The sequence below is a fragment of the Molothrus aeneus genome, chromosome 23 (assembly GCF_037042795.1).
Source record: "Molothrus aeneus isolate 106 chromosome 23, BPBGC_Maene_1.0, whole genome shotgun sequence".
In the NCBI taxonomy this organism is placed as follows: domain Eukaryota; kingdom Metazoa; phylum Chordata; class Aves; order Passeriformes; family Icteridae; genus Molothrus; species Molothrus aeneus.
The window spans coordinates 1,081,127-1,107,130 of NC_089668.1; the positions used below are offsets into that span (position 1 = coordinate 1,081,127).

The window sequence follows — 26,004 nt, forward strand, 5'->3', positions numbered from 1 at the left end:
TCAGCTTGAGAATAAAGAAAGTTATTCAGCATGCTAATACATGCAACCAACTTGCAAACTGGAATGCCTACTTGAAAGGGTAACTGCTGTTTTTAAATTGGAGAAGGGGCTAGAAGCAGCATTTTAAATTTAAACAGGGGGTAGATTAATTGCTGTTTGATGAAATTAAAAATGCATTTAAAGATCAGATTGTAAACAAGTTGACAGAAGTCAAGAATTTACATAGTTATGAAAGGGCTTTTTTAATTAGCGTGGAGCTGGTGATTGGGGCCAGATGAAAGTGCTCTGCCCACAGCAGACGCTGCCGTTCCCCTGCTCTGCAGGGATCACCTGTGGGGCTGGAGCTGCTCCTCTCCACCGGGTCCCTGCTCCCTCCCCGAGCCAGGAGGGGCTGGGCAGCTCCTGCCACAACAAAACTGCAGCAGGAAGCCTGAGAGACACCCAGGACAGTTCCCATGCCAGGCTGGAGCTCATTGGGATCCCAGCTCCGAGGGAAAGGCTGCTCTGGGTGAGGTCAGGAACCCACTGGGCACAGCCAGAGCTGGACTCTGTCTGCAAGCTCTCAGACACAGTTAAAGCTCTGAGGGAGGAGGGCACTGGTTTCAAGGGGTCTGAACGGTGCCAGAAGCAGCCTGAGCTGCTGTTTAAGGGGCTGGGAGCTGCTTGCAGCAGCTCCTGGCTGTGGGTGCCCTGCTCTCTGCACTCCAGGGACAATTCCCTGGGGAAGGGAGCACAGCCTGACTCCAAACCCCACCACCACAACTTCCAGGGGCCATCCTGACCTGGTTTTGTGAAGTTTTTAGGTCTCCTTTCAAAGATATGCCCACAATCAGGTGCTTCCTACAGCTTTGTGACCTCTGTGGTGGCCAAGAGCACCAAACCAAGGAGGGTTGGGTCTGGGGTTTCTTCACCCTATGTGTCATTAAAAATGCTGTTATCTCAATAAAAAAGTCATTCCTTTTTCTAGATGTCACGTTGTAGCAGAGACTGAAGCCCTACAGAGGATTCTGATGGCTGAGGAACTTTACTGAGGAGGGGAACGTGACATTAGAACACAGTAATTAATGAAGGGCTACAGCCAAGGTTCTCCTAACCAGGTCAGTCCCCAGGATTTCCCTCTGTGCCTAAACATTCCTGAAACAAATCAGAACAGGGGTTAAGTGTATCTAAGAGAGTTGCCTTTGAAAGAGATGTGACAGGATTGCTAAGTGCCTTTATATTGGAATTCTAGCTCTAGGAAGGCAAGGCAAGGCACCACAAGCCAGGGATACAAATATGGATCTGGTTCTCTACCTCTTCTATGTCCAACTAACTCCATGGGTACATAAAGTAGCAAAAGCAGGATGCTTAGAAAAGTCAGGCTGGTTTTCAGAAAGCCAGTGCTTTACCAAAAAAAAAAAAAAAAGAAAAAAGAAAACAATTAGTGTATAAAAGTGTTTGTGTGAGCATTTCCACGTTATTGCAGAATGTTAAATATTCCAAGAACAACCTAGCAGGAATAGCACTTTCCAGCTTCTAAAATCAGTTAAATATAAAAGTATCTTTACAAAAAAATAGGCATATAAGTCTAGCATTCTTTGGAGTTGTTTATGATGGTCTTTTAAAAATAACCTAGCAGTTTATTTCGTGCATCAAAACCATTAATTTTAAACAAGAAAACTATTCCCTGGTTTAGAAACATTTGAAAATTGCTTTTAAAAAAATTGTAGTGCTATTCCTCAGTGTTGCTGTAAAAAGATTTAAGTATAGTAATGCAATGATTATGAGTATGCAAAACTGCAGTCCAGGTGCACAGAAACAATTGGGATCAATTCCATGGAAAGGACTGGATTCCACCACCATTTCTTTACAAAATTCCCAGATTTCCATTCAGGAAAAAAAAACCACCCTACCATCATTTAAGGCAAATGTTCTTTTTAAAGGTCACTTTAGCTTTCTTCAGGGAAGAAAGGGCATTAAAAGTTCCCATTTCATGGCTCTCAGTCCATTTTGCATCACTAATCATTGCACTGCTATTCCCCACCCAGAGTTAGGACACTACAGTTTCCATGGATTTGGGCTATGACAGAACAGATTTTTAAGTAAAAATCACCAAAAATACCTATACAAAACAAAAAGGCTCTTAACTACCAAAAAGAAAGCCACTTGCAATTCTTAAGGTGAACAGAGGGCAGCTTCCAACTCTGCTGTTTCCTGCTGGAAAATCCTGACAATTATTTGTTTGCTGCAACTCAAAATTCATACAATGCAGGTCTTTAAATCTCCTCAAGCTCTTGAAGACACAAAAAACATCAACTCTGAGCTTTGAGCTTCCTGCCCCAGCTCTCAAGCCTGGATTCAAACTTCCTTGAGGCTGAGGTCATTCAAATCCAAGGTTCATATTGAGTCCATTCTCAACCATTACCGTGACTTCAATTCCAAGAGATTTTATAAAAATACAACAAAACAAACCAACAAAACATTGCCAAATATTTTGCAAATGGCTCTTTTGGATACTAAGTTCCCTTCTCTATGTAAATAGGATAGACAAGCAGGTACAGTTCAACGTGTCACAGGTATGACAGGTGTGTACAGATCTTCTGGAAAAGCAATAAATTCCAAAATACATAAATATTCCTTGTACCATACAGCGAGACAGGATCCTAAACCAATTCCTGGACAAATCATGGACCAAATGTTTACAGAGAACAGCAGCAGGGGCGAGCCAACCCTTCAGACTGAAGAATCCAGAGTCACCCCAGTGCAAGAGGAACACGACTGCACCGGCCACGCTCAAAGGCTGTGAGAGGAGGTCAGGAAAAACAAGCCTGTAATTAAAGTCTGCAAACTTTAGGTAATTACTGTACCTGGTCTATCCACGTGGCTTGGAGTAACTGCGAGTTCATGCAAAAACCAATTGCTATTGATATGAAAAGAGCAGTCTGTTAGAAGCATTGTTACGGGATATGCAGGACCTGGTTTGCAGGTGCTGGTTACTTGGTGAGTCTCTTGGCTACATCACTGTAAGCTATTTCAATCTCCTTGTCTCCAGGACAGGTGTTGGTGAACTCATCCCTGCTGTAAGCATTTGTCAGGTATCTCCAGATCCCTGTCATCTCCTTGGGAATCTCAAAGTTGCGGTATTTTTTGGCCACCACCTGGAAGGACAGAATTACGTTAGGAATTTGCATCCTTCACTTCAAGCACTTCTCCAGCCCTGGCCACTCTCTTATGAGTTTATCCTTCCAGCCTGGGCACTTGGGGTGAGTCCTGCAGTTTCCAGAGGCTGTTCCTGAGGGATGCCCTGGCTGTTCCTGCCTCGCTCCCTTGGGGCTCTCCTCACTCAGGGAAACTTCTGCAGGCAGCCAGAAACTGAGCCTGTGGCTCCACCTGCAGTACAGAACTGACACAGAGCACTGCAGGCAGGGGAGGAACCAAACCACACTGACGTGGGCACATCTGCACTCCTGTGGCTGTCCCAGGCTGCCTCTTCCAAGATTCCAACTGGGTTATTTCTACAATCCCTTTATTTGTGTCATTTACTTTGTTCTGGAGCAGTTCCCTCTACAGAAGTGAGCAGACACCCCCTTCAGCCATTACCTGCTGACCCCTTCTTCACCCTCTTCCTCCTCCTTGTGAGCTCTGCAGCTCCCTGAGACCTCGAGGTCAGTGCAGGGAATGGGGTTTGGCTCTCTGCTGCCCAGCTTCACACCTGCCCTGAGCTCCACTGCTCAGAGCCCTCTGAGTGACCCAAACTTGCACAAACTCAGGTGCTATCAGTGCAGCTAAGCTTACAGACAGCTGCAATTAGCTGGGCTCAGGAACAACACAAAGCACAGATTTTTTCCTGCTGCATTTCCCCTTGCAGCCCCCCAGGCCTGACCTTGACAATGTGCAGTTTGGGCAGCAGGTTGCAGTCGGCCAAGGTCATCTCGTTGCCATCCAGGAATTTGCGTGTGGAGACGGTGACGTCCTCCAGGCTGTTCTCATCGATCTCATCAGGCAGGGGCGAGTTCAGGTACTCATCCAGCTTCTGCAGGGTTTTCAAGAGGCCACGCTCTAAGGCTGCACAGGAAGAGAGGATTCAAAACTCATATTAAACTGAGGCTGCCACCAGATCTGAAATCCAAACCCCACATCCCTGTGCTACCCTGAAGGATTTGTAACCCTTGGCCAGTTTTTGTGTCTCTGTGCTCATCAGAACACTGAAACTGGACCAGAATCTCTTTAAATATCCCACAAACGCAGGTTATTTAAAAGCTGCTAATACAGGAGTTTGCACTAATTTCAAATACTGTAAGACTGCCCACAAGGGTTTATTTTTGGTTTAAAAAGTGGCTTATGTCAGTTTCTTAAGACTGTGCCTAACTGGCTTAAACTGATTAGAATTAAGCTATGCTGGGGTTTATATACATTTAAACATAATCTGTTTAATGTCACATGCTCAGCAAACAGCCCTGACCAACCCAGAGCACCCAGGCTGGGGCTGGAGCACAGCAGGATTGGGAATGGAACAGAAGGTTTACGGAATGCAGCAGCAGAGGGCAGCACACCCCAGAAAATCCCCGTTTATTTCCCAACCGTTTGCAAATATTTTACATCTCTCCCTTTGAAATGCAGCAGAAAGGAGCCCTGATTCCCTGAGTTTGGTTTTCCCTCCAAGTATTTGAGGACAAAATTTATTTGTACTGAACTACTTAAAGGCCCAGCTGTGAGTTCTTCACCACTCATTGATCCCTCGTGGGAAATTTCCTGTTTTCCCTCCACACAGAAAGGTTTTAATCCTTTAATGGAAGTGACACAAACTAAGCTTAGCTCAGAACTCTGAATGGGAACCCTCAGTCCTAGAGAGGTGAAATAAGAGCAGCAGATGCACAGAAATTCAACCATTGGGGCATGACACAAACTCTGCCCGAAATTTGCTTCTGGATGTTGAAATATTTATCCTTCATCCAAGAGTTTTGAGTGGCTGCTGCACAGGGAAGATCCAGTGCTAGGGATATTTACAACCCATGCACACCCCACTGAAATTCTAATTGAACTGAAGTTCCTTTTCAAATGTTGAAATCTTTGACATTAAATTTAAATAAGATTTTAATTCATGAGACTCTCAAGTGTCCACCAACATGCAGCCAAATCTGTCAGGGAGACACTTCCCACAAAGCTGCTCTGCAAAACACCAACAGTGAATGAGGAGTGCTCTGTCCCCCCAGTGACCCACCTTCATTAGCTTCTGGTCTGGAGTTCTTGATAAAAGCAGAAAATTTGGCAAATATATCCATTCCAGCAGTGTTGGATTCTGGGTGCTTTGGTGAGAGTTTCAGGTACCTGAAAAGCAGCAAGGAGTCGATCTACAGCACATTTAGCAGAATGGTGCTCATTGTCTATTAATTAGCACAAACTGGCATTTTGTTACTGATTTATCCTTTTCCAGACTGGCTCCTGAAGCGCAGCATCACACATTGAGGGTTTTAAACCCAGCACTTCCCAGAGGGAGAAAAGCACATTCCTGCTTTCTGAACCAGACATTTGGTACAAGCAGAGTGTCTGAGGAGCCCAGGGCACCAGAGCTCCCTCAGTCCAGTGCTGCCAAGGGAGCACATCACTCATCTGTAAGCAAAACTCAGGGTTTTCCACTTAATTAGCATCAGAGAATGATGGACTCCACTTCCCTTAACAAAAACATGAAGTTTTGCCATGCTGAAAAGACAAAACAGTTCAGTCTGTTAAAGGCAGTGTCTGGATCTGCCTGCCAGCTGAAGAGTACAAAGCCAAGAGTCTGGAGACAGTTTGAACACATGAAAACAAATTCTCTCTATAGTTTAGGACTAAGTTTTGTACAGCAGACTCATCTTCATTTGCATTATTTGGACAGAAATGTGCCTGCCACCAAAAGGGAGAGTTTGAAAGTGCAGAAAGGATGACTGGGGTATAGAAAGGATAATTTAAAAATAATCTTACAGAGAAAACAGTTTTTGATCTAAAGATGAGGGAGCTGAGGGGAGGAAGGTATGACAAGCAAGATCTATTCCATGTCTTCAGTTTATTGCTGCTGAAGAACATCTTAGGGCAGAAATGCCCTGGGAGAGCTGTGTGAGGTGACAAACCATCAGTTTAACACTTACTTGGGTGGGGCCAGAACATCTTCCAGGAACTCTTCAATCTTGTTCACATCTGTTCTCACCTCCCCGTTGTATGTGATGAAGGGGGGGTGAGTGCCTGGAGCCAGATTCTGAAGGTCTGCTGGTTTCCTGGGGACATGCAAACCCATGAACAGTAAGCAGGGGACAACATTTCATTGCTATGACCACAAAAGCTCTGCTGAGGTTTCCACATCCTCAGTTTTCAATAAACACCACCAGTTTTCTTTCTAAAATGTGAGTTTACAATTAAACATTTTGAATACACACGCTAAAAATTCATTTGAAACAGTTAAAAACAATTTCCTCCTACCTCTGGCTGTGTTTATTCTCAACTCAATCCAATGTTGACTGGAAGAGGGACACCTGTACTCACAGCTCCCACTCTCCCTCTCTCCCCAGCCCCACAGAGCAGTTATATATAGCATAATCTGTGCTAATCCTCCCCCCTGACACAGAGCTGCTCTGAAAGAAGCAGCTCTGCCCCAGCCCAGTGTATAAAGCATTTATTCTGTGCCCAGGGAGGCTGGTTCCAGGCAGGCTGACAGATGCTTCAACATCATGGTTAAAATTATGCTTCAGTTTCCCCCAGTGAAAAAAGGAATTTACAAACAAGAGCAGCACACCTGGGAGAGGAACCCCACACTGGGATTATTCATGAGAGAAACAGCAAAAAGCTGAAATTCTCAGCCATTTCTAGCTCTATTTCTAACTAACATTTCCCTCAGGCAGCCTGGCCACCACCTCCTGCTGGCCCAGCTGAGAGCTCAGCCAAGGTAAAGCTGCCCCTTGGTTCCTGATTGAGCAAATCCAGCCTGGACCACAACCCTGAGCTGGGCCTGAGCCCTGTCCAGCCTGGCCACGTTCCTGAGCCAGCTCCAGGCAGGCAGGAACTGGATTTACTGGAAACTGCAACTGCACTTCAGGAAATGCTCCTGACAGCAGCAGCAGCAGCCAGGGAAACTGAACTGGTGCCACCCACAGCCCCAGTCCTGCAGGGGCTGAGAGCAGCTGGGCTCTGAGCTGAGCCCAGCTTCCGACTCTGCCTTGTTTTCCATTTCTTACAAAGTTAAGAACCCCTGCCAGAATTTCATGTCCTGCCCCTTTTCTAGAGCCAAGGTGTGCTTACTTGTAAGACTGAAGGAGAAAAGGGATTTTCTTACTTTACACCCTGGGAGACCTTATGAGTACAAGAATTCAACTCTTTTCAATTTTTAAACTTCTCAGAAGTTATTTCTCACTAAGAGTTGCCACCATTCTCTCACTTTTAGGATTTAAAGTCTGTCATTGAGTAATGCTTTAAGTAGCTTAACACTTCATTTAAATCCAGCTTTGTGACTCCCAACAATCACAGGAAGTCATCGTGGCTCCCTTCCAGTTCCCCATGTTGGCCAGATAAAATTCCTCAAAAGGAATGTTATTTGAAAAACAAACAGGGCAAGAGCACAGGATCTGCAGGAATACTATCAAAGGCAAGCTTTAGCTCCTCAGAAACAGATTATTCCAAAGAACTGAAAAAAGAGTTTTCCAAAGAGCCAGAGTGCATCCCAGAGCACTTTATCCATCTGGATCTTTCAAAAGAAAGCAGAATGAAGATCCCACAGCCCAGCTCAGGGTTTGACTTCCACTTTTCTGCCCCTGCCAGGAGATCCCAGCCAAGCCCTGCTCTAGCACAGCCCTTGGAGCACAGGCACACAGCAACAGCCTGAAAAGGCTCAGAGTACAAATTCCCTCAACAGTCCAACAAGAAGGCAATTACTGTAACAGTGATGTTTTCCTTCTGAGATAAAGCTGGAGAGCATAAAAAACAAACCAAACCCAAACAAAAACCCCTTCTGTAGCCACTCCAAAGAATTCCAAGATGGTTTGTGCCTACCCCAGAGTTTACCAGGGGTTTTGGAGGCAGGGCCACGTTAATTATCTGGCCATCACTACCCCGAGTTAGGATGTAAACACCTCACAGCTTTGCCACAAACCAGAGTAGTAATTAGCATGCAAATCACTTATTGTAGATCAGACAAATTCCAGCCCCCAAATGTAACACATTTATAAATGACACAAATACTGCAATGAGGATCTGAAGAGTAACATGGGGAAAAGTCAGCACTAAAACCCCAGTTCTCAGCAGCATTTCACTCTGCTCAAGTTAGATTCACCTCTGGGTGGTCTTTAATCTTTAATTTGAATATTCCATATCATTATTTAAGCTTTGCCTGCCAGAGGAACTGCAAAAACTCCAGATGAAGATGCTTCAAACAGGATTTCAGCCCTCAGCTGAAGGCAAGCTGGCCCTGAGTGCTGCTCCAAGCCCAACAAATGGTTTGTGCAGTGCAGCTCTGCTCTGGCCCCCAGAACAAGGCAGAGCTCTGGGCATGAAGTGCTGCTGCCCAGAAGGGAAGAATGAAGCCCCTGTGTGCCCAAAGAGAGGGGAGAAATGCCTGACTCCTTGCAGAGGGTGGTTCTGCCCCCCTCCTTGGCCTGTGTGCACGTTTGCTGTGCTGAGGCAGAGCTGAGCAGTGCAGAACGTGCCTCTGGTAGCTCAGGGCAGCTCTGCAGGGAAGCACAGGCTCAGATGTTCCTGTGTCCCAAGTCCCTCACTCGTGAACTTTTGTACCCAACCATGACCTTTTCAGGCTCACAAACAGAGCTGGCCTTGCTGTAGTGCAGCACTGATGGTATGAGGCAGAGGCAAGCAAAGCCTTTTTTCCTGGCTTTGGCCAACAAAATAAATTCAGGTTTTTTAAACAATTCCTGCTCTGCTCTGTTCCTGTTAGACACAAACTCAAAAAGGGCAGAGCAGACAATTGGCTTGAATAAAGTGCTGACAAAAGCAGTTTCTTGTGGCAATATTAAGGCACCACCTAACATCTATTATCATTCTGGCAGAGATAATAAGGGGAAACAGCCCCATGTGATAGCAAACATTTCCTATTCAGCACTCAGCTGGATGTGATGCTCTGCAAGCTGCACTGCTCTGCCCCTGGGTATTGATCAGCCCACAGTGTTAAAGTTGTATTTAAGGACATCTAAATAAAGTCTAAAGGAATTAAGTTTGTATCAATAGCTATTCCAACCTGAATTAGCTTCAGTGGTCCTTTATTTCCCTTCCCAGAGAGCCCCTTCAGTGCAAACACAAAGGTGGTTTATTTGACCTATTCCCCTGCAGAGCTTTAATCCTGCACTTATTTTGTGTTTTCCCCTCCTCAACAGAAAAAAAAAGGATCCTGAAAGAAAGCTTTCCTTGTGTAAGGAAGGTCAACTTTAAACACCTGCAACCAATTTATATAGGCTAAAAGTTAGCCTTACATCCCATTCCCCCATCCAATGAACCCCAAGTTGCCAAGGGGACACAAAATAAAGCCAATTCATCAGGAATATTTGGCACTTTAATGATATCTAAACTGGTCCAGCAGTAAAAAGCCTTTCAAACCTAAAATATCTCTGTCCACCTCAGTAACTGCAATAGGTTAAACAACCCCATCATTAAAGGAAAAGGAAATCCCAAATTCCCAAGAGCCCACAAGCAGCAGCTCTGCCCCTGAGCTTGCAGCAACCACAGGCAAGGCTTGGTGGAAGATGTGACACGTTTGGTTTATGGGGCTGGCAGCAGCAGCACTGGCAGGGAAATCCCACACTGGCCAGAAAAGCTCTTTGAGCAGCTCCCAATGCACCCAGAGCTGACAAAAGCTGCTCTCTGCCCCTCAGCACACATGGGAGCCTTCAACACTCCTTGCCAGCACTGAAGCAGCAACTTCAGTGATTTTTAAAACCCAAACAAGTCACCTCCCTCAAAAAAATCCCAAGAGCTTAAGTCCAGCAGGGTGATTTCTCCCTTCTAAGCTGGACTCAGTGCAGAACACTCTGTTTCTGTTGGCTCGATTCCTGAAATTCAGGTTTGGAGGCACTGGCAGCCTCCCCTCGGCAGAGTTTCCATCAGTGCTGGGAAAACATGACTTCACACCCAAAGCAAACACAGGCCCCTGCTGAATTTAGCACTTTCATAAAAAAGAATGCCCAGCCTGAGGAAATGAAGACTCCTGGACTCACTTCTCACTGGTTTTATACCAAGGTACTCATTTCACAGAGGAGCAGCTGCAGTTCAGGTGACAGCACCAGGACTGATCTGGCTGACACTGTACAAAGGCAGAATATTGAATATTCTGCATTTTATTCCTACCCATTTCACTTGGATTTACCTCATGGGCAGGTATTTTCATTATTATTGCACAATAACCAAAATGATCTTAAAAACATGAAGAAAAGGAGGAGGCTGCACATTGTTTGTGACAATTATCCATCACTGGAGTTTGACCAGAGGGTGGCTGACTGAAAATATCCATCAGTCCCCACTTAGGGCATCTTGATGTCACTCAGGAAAGGAAAAGTCAATATTCACTTACAAAAGACTTTGTGAGTTTTACAAAGGACCATCACTGAACGAATTCAAGAGAATTTACCATTATTTTTGGTTAAACCATCAATGACTGCACCATTTACCCCCAGGTTGCCTCAGTTAATTATTAGGAGAGGTTTTAATTTCACAAAACCAGCCTGTGAGCCATAAAAGCTCTGGCCAAAGCTTTGTTCCACCGAGAATGCTGAGCTCTTGCTGGCCCAATAAACGGAGGATTTCTTACCTCTTCAGGTCCACTGTTGTGACACTGAACACGACTCCCTTCAGCCACAGGATCATGAAGAGCCTCTGGGAGAAGGGGCAGTTTCCTATGCTCTCACCATCACTGCCAGCCTGCAGACAGAACAGAGCATGAATTAATGCATTAATTACTGTGGGCAGGGCTGGGCACTGCTCATCTCCCAGCCTCTGGAGCAGCTGTGGTTAAACACACACTCAGCACAACTGAAATTGCTGCATTTGTCAGGTTTTCACTTGCCAGGTGCTCCAGCTGCTCAGCAGTTGCACAGAGCAATATTTCAGTTATCTGTGCCACTGCCAGGGCTGCAGTGAACGTCCTCCTGTGGGCAGCCACACCTTCTGATGGCAGCTTTCCAATGGCACTGCTGCTCTCTGCTCTCTATTATTCTTTTTCTTTCTTCTCCAAGGCATGGCTAATTAATTGGAGTCATCTCCCCAGTTCAGTGCCTCTATCTCTCCCTGTGCAGTGCTCCAGGAACTGAGAATTGATTGTACTGCAGGTGTTGTGAGGAAAGACATAACTGTGAGTACATAGAGACTTCACTGACAATCAAATAATATCCCAAAGCCACTTTTTATAGGCAATTTATCAATCAGTCTTTGTCCCAGCACCACAAAGGCCCATTGGAAAGCAGCAGTGGGCTCCCAGTGATAGCACCCATCTCATCATCGCTCTGACAATGAAGGATGTATTGCTGAGTTGGAAAATTTTAGTTTTTTCTGGGCTAGAAGGAGGCACTGGAAACCTTTGTTATAAAATTCAATTCTCTGAGTACTGGTTCAGTACTTAAAGCAGCCAAATATGTCAGATTATCCTGACATGTCCTTTATATCAGATGAGTTTCAATGGATTTTGCTTATTATTGTTATTATTAGAGTCCTTCCAAGAGTGATTTTCATCCATGCAATTCTCAGAGCCTGGCCAATTCTTTCATCACCACAGTGAGGAGAATTCAGAAAGACTCTGAAAGTTAAGAAGAATAACAGCAGGATTTTCAGAGGCCAGGAAAAGAGAAAGGTTTTCAGTGAAACTGCCTTAGATTCAGAAAGCTGCTTTGGGTTTTGTGAACTCATGGGCACTTTGCAGACAGAGCTGAGTCTCTTTAAGAGCTGTTGAGGATTTTAAATGAATTACTGTTCCTACAGGCAACGGACTCATTCCTGCAAGTGTCCCTCCTGTCAGAGCTCCCCAAACCTGGCTGTAGACACAGTTTTCTTCAAACCTTTATTGGTGTCATTAATGAAGACTTGTCAGAGAAAGGAAGTTGTTATTCTGCCACAAATTACAAATTGCCAGCTTTAGCTTTGGATAGTAGAGTCAAACTTGCAGCAGGTTATTGTTAATGGATTGTCCTGAACTCTGCCATGTGTTTGCTCAGGAGGCACAATTCTAGAAGCATCTAGAAAAAGGATCATGTTAATATTTAACCCTTCACTGTCCCTGCACAGCAGGCTGGGTTTCAGCAATTCCCCCTCCCATGTTTACACTGGAGCTGACATTTCCTACAGGTAAATTATAGATTTATATTCATCTGCTTTTTCTGCTGCCACGTGTCAGGTCTGATCTACCTTTGGAAAAAAGGGACTGGAAAACAAAACACTGCATCCCATCTAAGGAAAATACATATTTTGTACTGCCCAGGGTAATTCATGCTTTGAAGCAGAAATAAATCTTTGACTCAGAGCTGATCTGAGTCCTCAAACTTCAAGCAAAGCCTGAGTTACACTGCAGTAACAGCACAGGCTGAAATCCCCATCCCATTAAACTTTACCTGGCCCACTGAAATCCAAACCAAAACTACTTTAAAATCATAGAACTGCACAAAAAGCTGTTTAAAATTTCAGGCTGACCTGTGGCTTTCATTAAGGTCCATCCTCCTAAGCCAAAATCCAAGTGACCAAAAAAGGTCAAATGCATTTACTTATCCTGAAACTTTGCTTCTCTCCCAACACAAGTGCAACATTCAAAGTGAGCAACCAACAGCAGCATCTGCTTTAGTTCAGGACAGGCTTTTTGGATTATTGGAGTCAGAGGAGGGGATCAGAGCCATGAACAAACCCTGATGCTTTCTCAAAGCCCAGCAGCCCAAAGGGAGCCCAGACTGTTCTGTCTGCAAACGTTTGTCCCACTTCTGCTCCAAAAAGTCCCAAGTTATTCTGAGCACACACTGGAGAAGGAATGCACTCAGAATGCCAAGAAACTCCGGCTCCAGTGCTCTGGAGCCAAGGAATTCTGCTCTGTAACTGTTGCCTGAGAGGCCCATTTGGTGTTTGATGCTCCAGCCCCTCCTCAGGAGCAGCTCGGGGCCCCTCAATCCATGGATTCTCCTCAGCTCTGCTTCCTCCTCAATCCATGGATTCTCCTCAGCTCTGCTTCCTCCTCAATCCATGGATTCTCCTCAGCTCTGCTTCCTCCTCAATCCATGGATTCTCCTCAGCTCTGCTTCCTCCTCAATCCATGGATTCTCCTCAGCTCTGGTTCCTCTCAATCCATGGATTCTCCTCAGCTCTGGGCCCCCTCAATCCATGGATTCTCCTCAGCTCTGGGCCCCCTCAATCCATGGATTCTCCTCAGCTCTGGGCCCCCTCAATCCATGGATTCTCCTCAGCTCTGGGCCCCCTCAATCCATGGATTCTCCTCAGCTCTGGTTCCTCTCAATCCATGGATTCTCCTCAGCTCTGGTTCCTCTCAATCCACGGATTCTCCTCAGCTCTGGGCCCCCTCAATCCATGGATTCTCCTCAGCTCTGCTTCCTCTCAATCCATGGATTCTCCTCAGCTCTGGCCCCCCTCAATCCATGGATTCTCCTCAGAGGTCCCCACTGTGCTGGGTGCTCCTGCACGAGTCACTCCTGGCTCTGGGTTTCTCTGCCAGAACAGAGCTGTGCTGGCAGTAAACTCTAAACTTCACATATGAGAAGAAAACTCTGAAATCTGACATGATCTGACGTGCAGGGGTTAATCACAGAATAATTGTTCTTGTCATTGCCTTGTCTTTGAACTCAGGCCATAAAATTCCAGGATATCTTCAGTGGCTAATCCTCATCACCATCAGAGTAAAGCAAATATTGCATGTTTACTTCTCTGCACTAACCTTAACATAGGTTATTTGTTATTTAACAAGGTTATAGTCATCCTATACCAAGAAGCTTTGGGGTTTTATTTCAAATCCTTCTTAAAACCAGTTTTTAAATCTTTATTACCAGTAATATTGGTAATATTACTAACGCCAAACTTGCCTGCAATTAGGGCTAATTTCCAATTCTACCATTGCACACTGAAGGATATGTATCCAAAAACCTCACCACATATCCAATTTCACTGAATTGCAGGTTTTCAATTGTAGGGGTTAGGACCAGAGAGAGGAAAAGTGCCCCACCTCTTACACAGTGAGGAACATGGAATTTCTCACTTGTGTGTTACCCTCTACAAACTGAATTGAATTCAAAAAACTTCTGAGAAGGTGGCAAAAAGGACTTTGTTAATTGTAAGATGTGGCACAGGGAGAGCAGGGCCCACACCCTCCAGAACGCTGCTCTACAGTGCTCTATGAAAACAAATAAAGCTATTTTTAAAGAAACATTAAATAAGAAAGGAAGTTCAAACAAGAATGGGAGAGTTGCAGGGCAGTAACAGAGATCAGCTGCTCACTGAGGAGCCAGCCTGGTTTATCACAGCCACACTGAAATTCCTGGCAACTCCCAGAGCCCAGCAGCTCGGCCCATGCAGGAGTGCAGAAAGGGAAAAACCCAAAATCTGCTTATCCCAGTGTCTGCAGGAGTGAGCTTAGCTTGGAAGGCACCTCCTCCCTTTCTCTTCCCTGAGCAGTGATTTCATTCAAATGAGACTGTCCAAAAAAACAAAGCCCCAGAGAGTACAAGTAACCACTCTGTTTGAGTGGCTGAACCAGCTAAGGGGAGGGAAAAAATCCATTTAAATTGTGAAATGTTTGTCTTTACAGCTGCATAAAAATTAACCTGACTCCTGACACGAGAACCTGAGTGGATTTACCTTAGCAAGGGAGTGCTGGAGTTTATTGCAAGACCAACAAAAAGCCAGAGAAGCAAAGAAACATTAAAGGGCACAAACCCCTTCTTATACAGCACAGGTCTGAGAATTCTAGAAATCCTTGGTCCCAAAGATTTCTGCAAAACTGTTTCAAATATTAATCAGTTAAAAGGAGCCCACTACAAGTTTCCCAAAGTAGATCAAATAACTGCAGAAAAATAATAAACTCAAAGTGCATCTGATGAGCAATGTCATCCAGCCCAGTCTCTGCCTGCAAAAATAGAACAAAAGGGCAGAAGACCAGGAGACCATTTCTTAATTTACCCAAAACTCTCAAGGGAATTTCTCCCAGATGTGACATCTTTACCAGAAGTGGTAAGAGAAGTTTGGATGAAGGGGGATAAAGACATTTTAGAAGCATCTCACAGAATACTTTTCACCAGAGACAAGGACTGGAGCCATGTGGCTGCACAGCAAGGAAATCCCCACTCCCCCAGGTGGGGAAGCTGCACTTTGCAAAGCCTAGAATAATGTTCCAGCCAATAAACAGATTGGGGGGAAATGAAAATGAAAGGAAGGGTATGTTCAAATCCTAAACTCAGTAATCCTGAAATATGTCTGGAGTTCTAACAGTGAAAACCAAACCTGCTGAGAAAACTGCATGAGCAACCCAGCATGATGCAAAGCCATTGCCTCAAACCAGCAGATAACAATCAATTTTGCCTGCTTAATGAGCAGTAAGCTCATTCCAAAACTGAGTAATTAATAATAATCCTTTCAGGATTACTGTTTTGAGAGGAAATGGTTTAAGGTGAACTAACAAAGCCATTCAAGTGAAAAACCTGCAGCAGTTCCAAGGTCTGAGATAAAGGAACAGAGGATCCAGAAAGGAGTGGTTTGATGTTCCACACATGAGAAGGACCTGCCTGCATCAGCCCAGATCCCTGGACCTTCACCTTGCCAGGCTGAACAGGCAGAATTGTGCTGAGGGTGCTCCAGATAAGGGGTAGAGAATTGCAGCCAGGGAGGAGTGACAGCAATCCATGTAACAAAGGCTCCCCACAGGGCCATCCCTGCAACTGCCCCCTGTGCTGGGGCGGGGATGGAGGAGCCCCAGGGGATGGAGGAGGAGCCCCAGGGATGGAGGAGGAGCCCCCGGGGATGGAGGAGGAGCCCCCGGGGATGGAGGAGGAGCCCCCGGGGATGACGGAGGAGCCCCCGGGGATGACGGAGGAGCCCCCGGGGATGACGGAGGAGCCCCCGGGGATGACGGAGGAGCCCCCGGGGATGACGGAGGAGCCCCCGGGGATGACGGAGGAGCCCCCGGGGATGACGGAGGAGCCCCCGGGGATGACGGAGGAGCCCCCGGGGATGCTCTTTGCTCACACCCACTCTGCAAAGCAAAGCAGACCTTAAAGGCTCCCATGGCTCAAATATTGATGAATATTGATGTTCTCCTCTTACTCAAAGAGCAAAACAAGTGACAAGGCAGGGCTGGAAAAGCTTATCTGCAGTAGTGCTCCTCTCCTTGCCACCCTCCCAGACCTGCAGTTTGAGAAGGGAGTTGGTTTGTTTTTAGGGGAGGAACAGGTCAGGGAGCAAGGCAGAGTCCAGCCCTGACCAAATCCGGTTCAGCCAGATTTAATCTGAGGGCTCAGTGACAGGGACGCTTCCTCCTGCCACCTCTGGCTCCCCAGGACAGGGCACAGCTGGGGCCACGACCCCCAGGGCAAAGCTTTTCCTTGTGCCACCAGGCAGAGCACACAGGAACAGAACACTTCAGCACAGGGCTGGCACAAAAACAGGGCTGAGAGCCCAAAGAACTTCCCTGCCACGATGAACAAAACCAGGAAAGGTGGGAATCGGGGAGAAAAACCAACAGCACATCCTGCAGAGGGTTCAGGACATCAGAAGTGCCTTTTGAAAGTGAATTCTTAATTTGCTACCACTGTGTGAAGGTAAACTCTCAAGTCACAACCACCACACCCTGCCCAAATTTAGCTCTACTGAACAACTTAGGCCATCCCTGCTACTTTAAATAGCAATTCCTTTGAGAAAAACATGGGAAAATGGAAAACAAAAATCATCAGGTCAGTGCTGACACCTGGAATTCCCTAAGATAATTAGCCTGAGATAATTAGTGTACATTTGCTGTATGTTGGCTGACATTAACACACCCAGGGCAAAACCAACCTGAGTTACCACTGCCTCCCTGACCCCTATCACCATTTGTAAGGAACCCAAGTTCCACTTCAGCTGAGATTCCTTTAAACTCAAAAAATACTTCAAAATAATTAACTCAAGTGCCTGTGTTTGCTTGAGATCTGGCTCTTTCAGCAGGGAAAGGAATGTTTGCCAGCCCATCCAAGCTGCCCCTGCAGTCATTACCTTTCTGATAAGTCCCCTCTGTGGCACACACCGGACTGGAACAGCCACTGACCATTTTAGGATGATGCTATTTTTAGCCCTGTGATGCTGCTCCCAAGAAAACCATCAGCAGACTCGTCCTGCACACTTTCCTGCAGCTCCTGCTCATCACTGCCCAATTCTCATTCAAAAGTTTTTGGAAGATGCTGTGGGATCCTCATGGTGTAGGGAAGTAAATTCACAATTCAGCAGGATTTAATTAAGTGCTTCTAGTCCTTTGGAGAACAGGAATTATTCCATGCTCATCCTTTGGAAGAATCAGATGGAGAGTCCCAAACCTGTTTTAAATACAAATCACCATTTTCTTCAGTGAAGAAATGAGCTTAATGACAGGAACTCAAAACCTTGGCTTTATTGTGGACAGACTCAGGACACTTCCTGGCCTGGCACAGGAAAATCCAATTATTCTCTAATGGCACAGGCCTGGCATCTCTGCCGTGGCAATACCTTGAATAAGAGCTGGTGTTGAACAAACCCCCCAGGATCAGCAGGGCCACACGGGCTCCAATGTGCTGGGCAACATCTTGACACAATCTTGCAATTTTCTGCTAGGAAACTTGTAGCAGAGAATTAACTCTGCAGCACTGAGGGTTTCTTTTACACTGCCTGAAAGTTGCCTTTGGGTGTCCAGCGCATAGAGCCAGAGCAGGAATTGTTCATGACAGTGCTTGTGTCTCCCTGGATTTATTAAATTTAGTTTAAGTACAGTGTAAGTACAGTGTGTGCCTTGGCCACAGCCCAAGAGACCATTTCCAAACCTCCCCCACCAAATCATGGAGCACCAGAGTGAGAGGAAAGAACTGCAAACGCTCTCACTGGGGCTCAGAAGAACCCAGTCAAATCTGAGTCTGTGGCATTTCAGAGCTCTTCAAATAAACCTCTGACTGTGCCTCACTTCCGTGGGACAGGAAGAGACAGAGCTGTGTTTGTGGTATTTATAACCTCATTTAGAGACATGAGCCAGGGGCTGGGCAGATGAGCAGAGAGAACAACCAAGAGCTGCTCCAGCCTCACCCTGGGCTGCTCCTCCTCCTCCTCCTCCAGGTGACTTGGACTGAGCCCAACAAACCCCAGAGGAGTTTCATGTCAGAATCCCAGCCCAAAAGGCACCAGCTGGGGGTTTTGGAGCCTGGTAGAACACAGGATGTGCCCCCAAAGCACTGCCCCAGCCTGGGGGGAGCAGCAGTGCCCACAAAGGAGGGCACTGAGGACACCAACTGCCCAAATTCTCAACAGCCTCTCAAAACCCAGAGCAGTCCTGAACCTGCTCCCCTGGCAGCAGCACCTTCAGAAGCTCTGGGGAGGAAAAACATGACCTGAGACCAAAAGTGGGGCTGGAGTTTCTGTTTCAGAGTGAAGGGACTGGGGGAGGTGTGCTCCCTGTCCAACACAAGCAATGCACGACCAAAAGGCACCTCCCTGGCTGAATTCCCCCTCCCTGGCTGAATTCCCCCTCCCCTGGGAGATGGGAGCCGAGTTTCTCCTCTGGGATCTGTGTCCTGATCTCCCTGAGCTCCAGAACACGAGGTGTCTCACCTCATGCACACCCTGAAAGGCCCCAAAATCTCCTTAGGCTTGCTTTGATTTTATTTTTAGATAAAACCATGTAAAAAAGCTATTTCCTTTTTTTCAGACAAGCAGCTCCCCAAAGGACTGAGCCAAAACAGAAAAGCTCCAAGAGAGCCAAAAAGCTCTGAGGCTGGCCCAGTAGCACTGAGTGATCCCATTAGCTCTTCTCAGGAAAATAGACAGATATGACTTCACTCCTGGATTACACTCCTATATTTAGTTTATACCTAATATGGAGATTCAGTGGGGAGAACTCAGTCATTTCCTTTCCTTGCCCTTTGTCGGGCCAACAATACAAGGAATAAGTCTGAGCTCTCAGAGAATTCCCACACCAAGATGTTTGTCATTAACAGCACTTTAGTTTGTGTTTTTCACTTCAGTAGAAGCAAACACCCTAAAAATCCAGATCGTGCCTCAAATGTATTTGACCTGAATTTAAAACCCCAAACTACTCAAAGCAGGTTTAAAAAATTTAACTGTTACTTTTTTTAAGGGAAAAAAATATTCTAAATAAAGGATTTAAAGCTCCTGAAGTCAAACCTCTATTGAAACTCCTGTGAAGACAACATAACAATTTTGGGTTTAGGTATTTTTACTGGTAAAATATGCACAAACTCTTAATACCACAAGGGAGCACCTAGCATCTATTTTAAGACTAAAACTATATTATTCCACTGAAGAACATGCAGGAAAAAACCCCAAACCTGATTAGGACAATAAGCTGTTTGTTACAGCTTATTTACCAAGAACTTTGAAGATAAAAATCAAATTAGATGGATAACAAATACAGATGTAAACTATTTTTTCCATGAACCATCAATTTGCAACCAACCACCACCTTAATGAAATTTTGTTGTCTTAAACAAACCAAGTGCCTCCCCTGGCAGACAAAAACCACCTTGTTTTCTCCCACACTGTCCAGTTCAGGCTTTACAGAACTGCAGTGCTCAGTTCACTGGGAAAAAAGAACATCTACCAAAACAAGGCAACAAATCCAATTACTGCCAAGTACAGTGATCCAGCCTTAAAAGTCGTTCTTGTGGATTTTGAAGTGGTATGTCCAGCCTGGCCAGGAGCTGGGATTGGTGCAGGCACTGTTACAAAAGCTTGCAGGCCTTGTGTTTGTCACATCACGAGAAATGTTTCATTTAAACACAATCTGAGCACACACTGGTGAGAAAATAACAGTCCAGGGCTTTTTTTTTTTTTTTTTTTGTCCCTTTGAGCTAATGAACACTTGGAAAAATCAAACTTTAGAGTCCAACAGTCACTTCCCAGAGTGCACAGCTTACTGTTTAGCTTGGAGTTCAAGGAATTCCCCAGTTAGGTCCTTCCAAATTCAGATTCCTGGAAGGGACAACTCAGCCCTCAAAAATCCACATCCAGAGAACCAACAGCTTCTCTGCTCTCCCCAGCCCAGGACAGACAGGCCTGCTCCTGGAATAAAGAACCCTTTCCATGCCCAAGATGAGGTCAGGAGAGCCATGCAAGGAGCAGCCAGTGCCATGAGTCACTCCAGGCTGGGAGGGGGTGATCACCAACTTCTCATGTGCCAGTCCTGGCCCAGGGCTGCCACTGCCACATTAGCAGGGCCCCCACCCACTCCCCGGGGTGATGTAAGGATTGCTCATATCTCATTGCTCCTCAACAATCACCTATTTCTATGGCCAAACACAAAACTCTCTTTCAAGAGAATCCCAGTCTCTTTAGTCATTTTCTCAGGGATGCTGGTGTTCACAGGGCCCTTCCCTTCCCTTCCCTGCTGGGTGAACTCATCCCTGCACACTCAGCCACAGACTGACCCCAGAGCACCAGGACAAGCCCTGGATCCTCAGAGTTCCTTCATCCCTGACTTCCAGCAGCCTCCAGGCCCCAAAGTTTGCCCCACAACGTTTGCTCTGCCACACAGGCTTTTCCTTCCACTTCAAGCCCTCGATGCACACCCAGAGAAATCCCAGCTGGGAAAAGTGAGGACAGACTTGTCTTTTGTAGCAGGATCTGTGCTGCAGGAATGTGTCCATGGCACGTGTCCCACGGAGGGAGTGACTCACAGGCACCACCACAGAGCCCAGCCCTCAGCCTGTGAAGGGCCACAGCTGAAATCCGGGAATTCTCACAGTTTTTAGAGGGGAAAAGAGGAAAAGTGACTGAGTGTTAAGCCACATTCCAGCTGCACAGTCAAACAGAAGTTCTCCTGACAGTCAGAGCTGTCTGGTGTTAATCACTGGGAAGGGGAGAAGGGATGCCAGGGAATACAACCATTACTCAGAAGCAATTCCTGACTGAAGGAAAGCTAACTCATCTGGAAATGAGTTAACCCTCTGGAAATTATTGCCAGGAGGTTTTAAGCTTACTTACCAATGATTTGCAAAAAAAATTAACATTTACACTTGAGACCATCTCTGCACTTTTAAACAACGCTGCACCAAGAGCACCAGTTCCTGCATCACCAACCAGACCCAAATGAAAAAGCTGAGGATATTTCTGGCTGTGAGGACTTCCCCAGGCAGAATTTAAAGGAATTTGCTGACCAGAGCAGGAAAAGGCCTGATTTATACCCACTGAGCACAGGATATAACTCAATGGTTACACCTCAGTTTACAAAGGGCTCCTTTACAACACTCCCAAGAAATAACCCTCACATGACATTTTGCTGTCCATACCAAAGGCATATCAAAGACAGGCTGAGGAGGTTCTCGGCTGCTGAGGTTACATCAAGCCCTCCAAGGATGATCTGGTGCATAAGGAGGAGACTTATCTAATAAGATTATCAAGCAATAACCCTGCCAAGACTACCTCTGAGAAGCAGCACTGCATGTCTCCAGTCCTGTTATTTCCTTGTACTGATGTGCCTCTAAATCATACAGCTACTTTGTAGGTGAGAAAAAAAATAAAACCTGATGACAAAGAAGCTCAGGGATGGTTTGTAATAAACCAATGTCCAGAGCTACAGGGCTGCAGAGTGCCACAGCAGAGCTTACATAAGAGAATGAGCACAGGGTGGGACAAAGGCAGACCTGAACCCACACAAATCCATCCTCTGGAGATGCTCACGTCCCCTTCCTGCCCCAGCCCCAGCCCTGCACTGAACAGAACAGACCCAGAAGACAAACAGTTCACCTGCCAAATCTCTGTGTGGTTCAGATCCACAAAACCAGAGACAAGCTTCTGCTACAAGCACTGGGAACGCTCCAGAGTGGGGGATTTATTAAATGTGAAATCACAGCTTTTTCTCTTGTACTGACAGACAGCTCAAGGGTAAACAGAGAGGAGGCTCTATCTGATTTTGAACACAGGTGCCCCATGTTGCAATGACATCTCACTTGGGAGCTGCCAGAATCCAAGGGCTCATTAATTACAAGTACACACACGTTACCCAGGGCAGAGGGGAAACCTCCCTCACTGCTTCCTACATCTGCTCCAGCCCATGCCATGCCAGCAGAGACACACAACTCTGAATTCCTCATTAGTGGAGTCTGGTGTTTGCTTCCTTTAACACTGAACTTGCTGACCCTCTGTGTCTTCACCTCGGTATGAGAGGAGGATGCAATCACTGAGTGCCCTCCAGAACGCCCAGGGCTGAGCTTTCAGCAGCTCCATCCTCACACACTCCCTAACAGGAACTGCACAGGCAGTTTTGTAACTGTTCTGTGATTTCCACAGGTGACTGGGCCTATTTGAGCAATTCACCTCACCACGTTTTTTATTTACAATAAAATTCCACATACCACCAACTAAAGCACAGCTATTATTCCAAGTGACCTGTCTGAGCTGCACTCCAATTCCAGAGCTCAAGTTTCTCTGAGCACATTCACCACAATGCAGCCTTCACTGCTCTGAAATGCCACTAGGGCACATGAAAATATTCCTGTTAGACAATGGAAGCCTCCCTCGTTAATAAAACATGGACCAGACAAGGAAACGAAATGAAATCAGATACATCACTGCTTTTGTCCTAATCAACTCTCAAGAGAAAATACTCAGAAAATATTTACACTTGTTTTAGAAGAGACCACAGGCAGCCCACCGGCTCTGGAATGAAATAAATTCTCGAAGTTTTCATTGTGACACCAAGAATCACCACTGTAACAGAGTTTCTTACCTAAGTTACCCTCATCCTGCGGGGGCTTCTCACAGGCTCTGGAAATACAAGTTACAGCAGACCGATACATTGTGTGCCGGGAGAAACGGCCCCGATGTGCTGGGACAGCCCTGGGACAGCCATGGCCAGCCGAGCCCAGCCTGGGTGTGCTCCTCCCTCCCCGGGCCGTGCCCATCCACTTTTGTTACTGATCACAATTTAACAAGGCTCAAACCCCACGGGTTGGGCGCAGAGCCAGACCCTTTCTCCTGCTTCGCAGGTTTGTTTCTCAAGCTTTAATCCCTACCTTTGTTTCATCTCAGGTCTGGCTGCTACAATCCTTTGTGCTCAGGTCATGCAGTCACCGCCCCTGGGCCGGGCCTTGGGCTGAGTTTGGTCCAGAACTTTTCCCACTACCTCTGCCTGAAGAGCTTCCCTGGCTAGCAGGGCACAGGTAGAAGCCAGACACGGCTTGAAAAGTGATTATCTGAGTGGAGACACTCTCAGTAACTTGGGATTTTTTTTTTCTAGATTGCACCCACAACCACGTGGAAAAACTGCAAGTGAGCGTCCCATTCACAGAGGAAAAAATAATTATTAAAATCCAATTTTAGTGCTCCTTTAGACAGACACTCTTGGTTCTCTTCAATAAACATATCCTCCTAGCAATTTCTGAAGTGAGCATCTAAATGAGTCAGAAAACAAGATTTTATTTGCCTTACAAAAAAAGCTGTCCTGATAATCCTCAACAGCTTCAATAAAGTGTGGGACAGGCAGCAACACCCAGGTGAAACAACTGTTTTGGTCTGTCTGCTGGGCTGGGGGATGCCCTTTACCTGAAGGAGATTGTGAAGGCAGGCAGTAATAACCTCTTATTTTAACCTGAACTTTATCCTTAGGGCAGACAGTGCTCAGCATGCAGCAGTCATCCATAACAATGGGGAAAGGTTTCCTTGAGGGAAAAAATCCTCACTGATAACCCAAAATTTAGCCTTCTTAAACCCATGCCAATAAAGAAATTTCAACAGAAAAGGACAGAAAAATTCTCTGATTTCCCCCTTTCATATAATCTCACACGTTTATTGGTCCAATTCTGGTTTAATCAGAATGAACACATCTCTCTCAAAACTATTTTTACAGCTTCTTCCATGCCACTCCTCATGCATGAAATATTCTCTTTAAACACACCCACAAAGCTGATTTCCCTCTGCCCCCAAATCATTCTGCCATCAATCACTGCTCAAATTTCTTTAAAAATAAGAAAAATCAGCTGATGAACTTTAGGACAGATGAAGATAAATTGGCACATTGCATTAAAGATACACTGCTATAAATAATTCAGAGTAATCTGTAACTTAATTGCTGCAGTTGTAAGTCCTAACCTCTATACTAAGAGCCTAAATATTCTGACGAAAATCAGGTCTGGAATCCTCCACTGCAATGCTCTCCCTGGGTTCCCATTAGTGCCTCTTGATACTACTATTAGGAAGTGAAAAAAAGAAGAAAAATTCAACACTTTTAGAGAGTATAATTTAAGAAATAAAATCGATATTTCATAACTTATTTCTAAATAGCTGGAAATTCTCATGCTTGTCATTGTTGCTTTCATACAAAGCAATTCCCAAGTTCCCAGATGAAGAGATCTCTGATTTTCTCTCCGCAATTGGAAGAAACTTCATCTGAACAATGTAAATACTTTCCTGCAGAGGCTTTCATTAAAGGACGTTTAAGCACAGAAAGAGAAGATTGCACAGAGTAATTGGTGTTACTTTTGATATGAAGTAAAAGTAAGATGCTGCATCACCAGAGCCCCGGAGGATGCAAAATATTGCATCATACAGCAATAAATGAATGCAAAACATGTGGAGATACCATATGGTATCTTCGCCAGATAAGGGCAGTACAACACATGCTCATTCTTCTACTTTGGATAAAAACCTGGTGTTACTTTACATATTCACTTCTCGTCATAAAAAGTAGACTTTTGGGGCGGGGAGCGAGCAGTAACTCGTGTTTTTGCTGCTTTTTTTGCCGCCTTCCTGCGCTTGGCCGGGCACACAATGCCGAGCGAGGGCGATCCATTGTGGCGCTCGGTTCTTCCCTTGTGCCAGCGCTGCTGCCCCGCACCCGCGGCACCCTTTGCTCCGGCCGGAGAATCTTCCAGCAAAACGCATCCGGGCCGCACTTTTCTCCCAAAAAGAAGTGACTTTTCTTGCGGTCCGCCGGCGCTATCGCCCGCTCCATCTGCGCGGCTCTGACTCACCGCGGCTCCCGCACTCCCTCCCGGCGCCGGGCACACGCCCTCGGCTCCGCTTTTGTGCCCGCACCGCGCCGGGAGCCGCCCCGAGCGGAGCCCCCCGCGCCCGCGGGGTGTTCGGGGGGTTGCTCCGAGGGGCTCCCCTCGCCATGCCCGGCTGAGGAGCGGGGTCTGCGGGGAGCGGGGTGCGCACGGAGGGGCCGAGGGAGCCGGGAGGGGACTCGGAGCCCCCCGGGCGGGAAAGCTGAGGGAGGAAGGAGGGGGGGGGGGAAGCGCCCAACGGTCGCGGCGCGCGCGCGCTCGGCGCTCAGACGGGACGAGACTCCCCCGCCCCACCTCCCCTCCGCTCTCCTCCTCTGCCTCCCCTCGGCCGTACCTTGACGAAGAGCTCGATGACGGGCTCCTTGTCGCCTTCCTTCAGCCCGTTGACCGGCACGGACAGCGCCATTGCTCTCGCTGCTGCAGCCCCTGCTCCGCCTCGCCCGCCGCTGACACAGCCGGGACGGCGACGCCGCTCCGCTCCCCTCACCCGCCCTGAGCGCGACTGAGAGCGGCCCCGCCCCGCGCCTGGAGCCCGCCGGGGATGGGCGGGGCCTCGCGAGGGGGCGGGACAATAAGTGAGGGGGCACCGTTGAGGGGGCGTGGCCTCCCTGAGGGGACAATGCTGGGCAGCGCTGAGGGGGCGTGGTCTCTGTGAGGGGGCGTGGCCGCCGTGAGGGGACAGTTCTGAGGGGCAGCACCGGCCATGGCGGCCGCGGAGTCCCCTCAGGGACCGGGGTCCCCGTGGTCCCCCCATGGTGGCGGGGATACCCCCGTGTCAGCCGTGGGCGTCCCGGCCATGAGACACCTCCCGCGGCTGATGTCATGCTCGGTGACAACGACTGGGAGC

General features: G+C 46.8%; 1 protein-coding gene across 1 annotated transcript; it reads right to left on the minus strand.

Annotated features, from left to right (window-relative positions):
- Positions 1 to 1,573: 1,573 nt before the first annotated feature.
- CLIC4 (chloride intracellular channel 4) lies at positions 1,574 to 25,644 on the minus strand. Its single transcript, XM_066564742.1, has 6 exons — positions 25,492 to 25,644; positions 10,757 to 10,866; positions 6,105 to 6,230; positions 5,201 to 5,307; positions 3,863 to 4,044; positions 1,574 to 3,137 (listed from the first exon to the last, which is right to left on the minus strand). Exons 1-6 carry the CDS (start codon positions 25,561 to 25,563, stop codon positions 2,973 to 2,975), a joined length of 762 nt encoding a protein of 253 aa, XP_066420839.1. The 5' UTR covers positions 25,564 to 25,644; the 3' UTR covers positions 1,574 to 2,972.
- Positions 25,645 to 26,004: the final 360 nt, after the last annotated feature.